This window comes from Chrysochloris asiatica, unplaced genomic scaffold (assembly GCF_000296735.1).
Source record: "Chrysochloris asiatica unplaced genomic scaffold, ChrAsi1.0 scaffold00026, whole genome shotgun sequence".
Taxonomy (NCBI): domain Eukaryota; kingdom Metazoa; phylum Chordata; class Mammalia; order Afrosoricida; family Chrysochloridae; genus Chrysochloris; species Chrysochloris asiatica.
The window spans coordinates 6686559-6690932 of record NW_006408544.1 but is presented as its reverse complement, the minus strand read 5'-3'; the positions used below and the strand labels follow the sequence as shown (position 1 = coordinate 6690932).

General features: G+C 39.9%; 1 protein-coding gene across 1 annotated transcript; it reads right to left on the bottom strand.

Moving 5' to 3' along the window:
* Nucleotides 1–413: 413 nt before the first annotated feature.
* Nucleotides 414–2562, bottom strand: TMEM69 (transmembrane protein 69). The gene is given in 3 exon segments (XM_006878235.1): nucleotides 414–496; nucleotides 499–838; nucleotides 2521–2562. Coding segments are annotated over 3 exon segments (465 nt in total).
* Between the last annotated feature and the right edge of the window lie 1812 nt (nucleotides 2563–4374).

Sequence of the window (4374 nt, the reverse complement as noted above, 5' to 3'; positions counted from 1 at the left end):
TCGGTGAAGAATGAATTACCTACCATTGGTGGAAGAAAACAGTAGGAGAAAAAGCTGATAGCAAATACCACCTTACAAAGTTTGTAGCCAACATGTTAACGATATCTACAGAGTAGTTTTGTATTTATTCTACTTGTCCATGTTTCTTGAATCCTTTTTCTGGATAAACATCTTTAAGTACTAAAGTGATTACTAATGAAAAACAGGCCACTAAAGTTACTGCTATCCTCAGGGCTTTGAACCAATTAGGATAATGTGGCAAGAGAAAAAGTTCAATATGTAATACTATCCCTAAACCTATTATTACTGTTACTATAGCTTCACTAAGTCTTTCAGAAATAAGGAAGGCAAGCCATGAAAACACAACAGGAGCAATACTATTAGCTAAATTAAGGAAGTCTGGTTTGGCTGGACTACTTTCTGGTAGAGCAAAGCCCCACCTGACACCCCCTAGGAAAGACAGAAAACTGGCTCCATAAGCCATCTGAGTAAAAGCTAATATGGGGATGTAAGTCTTTGTCATCACCATGAACAGTGGTGCAGCAACAAAAGGGACCAGTCCTGCTAGAGTCAAGTATAGAGCTGGCTTTGGACTGTCAGGCAGGTAGGTGATGATGCTTGGTGACCTGGCTGTAAGTTCTGCTTGCTTCTCCTTCTTCTTAAAACAGCATGGGGATGTATGATAGCACTGTGTTTTACTCATACACATTGGAAATGATGACAAGAACCACGGCCTTGAAAACAAAGGGGGAAAGTTCTGCTGAAACGATGTCTTAAGAGATAGTTGATCGATTTTTCTGCTGGCTCCTAAGCCCACTGTAAAAGGGTACTTCAGCATCTATAAAGAAAATAAAACCAGTTGAAAAAAACTGATTAAAAAAGAAAAATAGCACCAGATTTCTTTGCTAACCCTAATCTCAAACAATACGTGCTTGCATTATTAGCACACCAACATCTACAGAATGAACTGATTAAAACTGTTAAACCAGACATATAACATACAGAAGAAACTAATGAACAGAACCCAGTATTATGCTCAGTCTAACACTAATCTTACTCCTTAAGAGAAATATCTAAAAAAGGAACAAGTAAAGACTAGGTATTTGGCTTTCTAAAGTACCTCTCCTATTTATGAATTTTGGGAATGTTATTTTATTTAGAGAAAAGCAATTTACCTTCCAATTTAGCATTATTAACACTGCATTCATGGGTGGATTACCCTATAAGCAAAGTAAGCATGTGCTTGCTTCTACTTATTTACTAACCTGCAGTGAACAGTTTCTCAAGTTTTATACAACATAAGTAATGAACAATATAAGTACCCAACTCATACTTCCATCATAATTCTCAGTGAATTAAAATTGCATATTTATTTATGTTTGTCTCAACACACTTGACAGCCAGAATCATTAACAACTTTGCCCTTAAAAAAAAAAACCCCAAAAACATTGCCTTTCATGGCATATGCCAAAGTAGTAACCTTTCCTGCTGATTCTGTGCTTTAGTGAGAAGTCAGACTTCATTTAATAAACAGATGAATGCAACAATGAAACTTATTCATAAATCTCAGTGATTCTTCAGACATATTAGGAATGATCTTATCTTGGGGCCATTTTCCCTTGTCTGGATCACTTTTCTTTCAGCTATGTACATGGACCACTATCTCATGTCTGATCATCTTACTTACAAGTGCAATCTTTACTTACAAGTCTATTCTTTATGTACAAGTGGCAAAAAACAAATGTTGTCAATTCAACATTTCTTTACATGTACAGTTCAATGATACTGATTACATTCACATTGCATAACCACCACTATCCATTTACAAAAGATTCTATTACCTAAACAATGACTCCACCTTCTTACTCCATCCTACCCCTTGTTATTGTGTGCCTTTGAGTTGGTTCCAATTCACAGTAACCCTGTATAGGGATACGGTTTCCAAGGAACGGCTGGCGGGTTTGAACCACCAACCTATGGTTAGCAGTCTAGTGCTTATATGACAGTGCCACATTAGTGCTACCTGCCCTCCCCCTCCCATAACCAATAATAAACTTGGTTATTCTACATAGTTCACGTGAGAATCACACAATATTTGTCTTTTTGTAACTGACATTTTCACTGAGCATATTTTCAAGGTTTATCCATGTGGTAGCAAGTATCAAGATTTCATTTCTTTTTATGGCTGTGTGTTAAGTGCCATCAAGTTGGTTCTGACTTAGAGACCCTGTTTAGGGTTTCTGAGGAGTGGATGGTCAGTTTGAACCTACAGCACAACACACACCAGGACTCCATGTGTACCTGTGCCTATTCTTGACACTGACTAATTCCCCTTCCCTGCTTTAGTTAGCTCTCCACAGCACTTACCACTTGACATATTACTTACTTGTATATTATCCAACCCTTCTACCATATGAATACCTGAGGAGACAAGGAATTTTTTTGTCCTTTTCACTACTACTACCCAAGACAGAACCATGCCTGAAAAATAGTGCTCAAATAGTTGCTAAATAAACTAACCTTTGAAGATGCTTGAGAAAATTTCTGGATGAAGTATAGCATACTGTACCAATTGAATGTCTTGCTCAGGAAGCTGTCAGGCAGTCATGCAAGGGCTGAATTAGAAGTACATTGCTGCATACAAAACAAGATGTCACTTAATTTACGAGTTTTACATACAATTTTTTAAAAACAAACATGAGAATTTCTTCCATTACATTTCCTTTGAAGAGAGAATGTTTTCAAAGAATCACTAACACATTAAGGATATAGGATCTTTTCTTTCCTGAAAGGTTCATTTAGCTTTACTGTCTGGTGTAGACAAATACATTGATTTTACGAACAGCTCCACCACTTCTAGTTGGAGAAATGCTTTCTTAGGTACCATTTTAAAAAATGAAGGTCACAATTTCTCTGTTCACTTTTTTCCCCCTCAGGTAAGTATTATAATAATGATTAGTTGTTGTTGGTAAGTGCTGTGAAGTCTGTTCCAATTCATATCAACCTTGTATTGAAGAGGACTTGAATCATTTACTTATGAAGATTAAAGAGCACAGCCTTCGATATGGATTACATCTCAATGTCAAGAAAACAAAAATCCTCACCACTGGACCAATAAACAATATTCTTATCAATGGAGAAAAGATTGAAGTTGTCAAGGACTTCATTCTTCTTGGATCAACTATCAACATTCGCGGAAGCAGCAGTGAAGAGATCAGACGACGTATTGCATTGGGCAAATCTGCTGCCCAGGAACTTTTTAAAGTATTGAAGAGCAGAGATGTCAGCTTGAGGACTAAGGTGCGCCTGACCCAGGCCATTGTGTTTTCAATAGCCTCATATGGATGCGAAAGCTGGACAGTGAATAAGGAGGATCATAGAAGATGCCTTTGAGTTGTGGTGTTGGAGGAGAATACTGAAAGTGCCATGGACTGCCAAAAGAACCAATAGATCTGTTTTGGAAGAAGTGCAGCCAGAGTGCTCCTTGGAGGCCAGGATGGCTAAGCTTCGTCTCTCCTACTTTGGACATATTGTCCGGAGGAAGCAATCGTTGGAGAAGGATGTCATGCTGGGTAGGGTGGAGGGTCAGAGAAAAAGAGGAAGACCCCCAACGAGATGGATCAGCCAGGTGGCATCATTGATGGACTCAAGTGTGGCAGCGGTAGTGAGGTTGGCCCAGGATCGGACATTGTTTCATTCTGCTGTGCATGGGGTCGCTATGAGTCGGTTCCGACTCGATGGCACCTGACAACAACATTAGGGTTTCTGAGGAGTGGCTGGTGAATTTGAACCACCAACTTTGTAGTTCAAACTGACCCTGCAGTCTAGTGAATTATCCCACAGTGATGGTGGTAGTGGTTGTGTGCCATGTAGTTGGTTAGGGCTCATAGCGACCCTGTACAGGGTTTCTAAGGCTATAAATCTTTATCGGAGCTGAAAGCCTCATCTTTCTCCCACGGAACAGCTGGTAATTTCGAACTGCTGACCTTGACGTTAGCAGTCCAACTCATAACCACTAAGCTACCAGAGGGATGTTAAGTGCCGGGGAGTTGATTCCGATCCATGGCAACCCATATAGCAGCTGGTGAGTTTGAACCACCAACCTTGCAGTTCAAATGACTTTGCAGTCTGACGTATTAGCCCAAAGCGCCACACCAAGGCTCCCACCAGAGGGATTGTTGTTGTTGTTAAGTACCGTGGAGTCGGTTCCGACCCATAGCGACCTTGTACAGGGTTTCCAAGGCTGTAAATCTTTACTGGAACAGAATGCCTCAAGTTTCGAACTACTGACCTTGACGTCAGCAGCCCGATTGGTAACCACTACGCTACCAGAGCTCCTTACCAGAGGGATAGCAAATAATACATACCATGTAG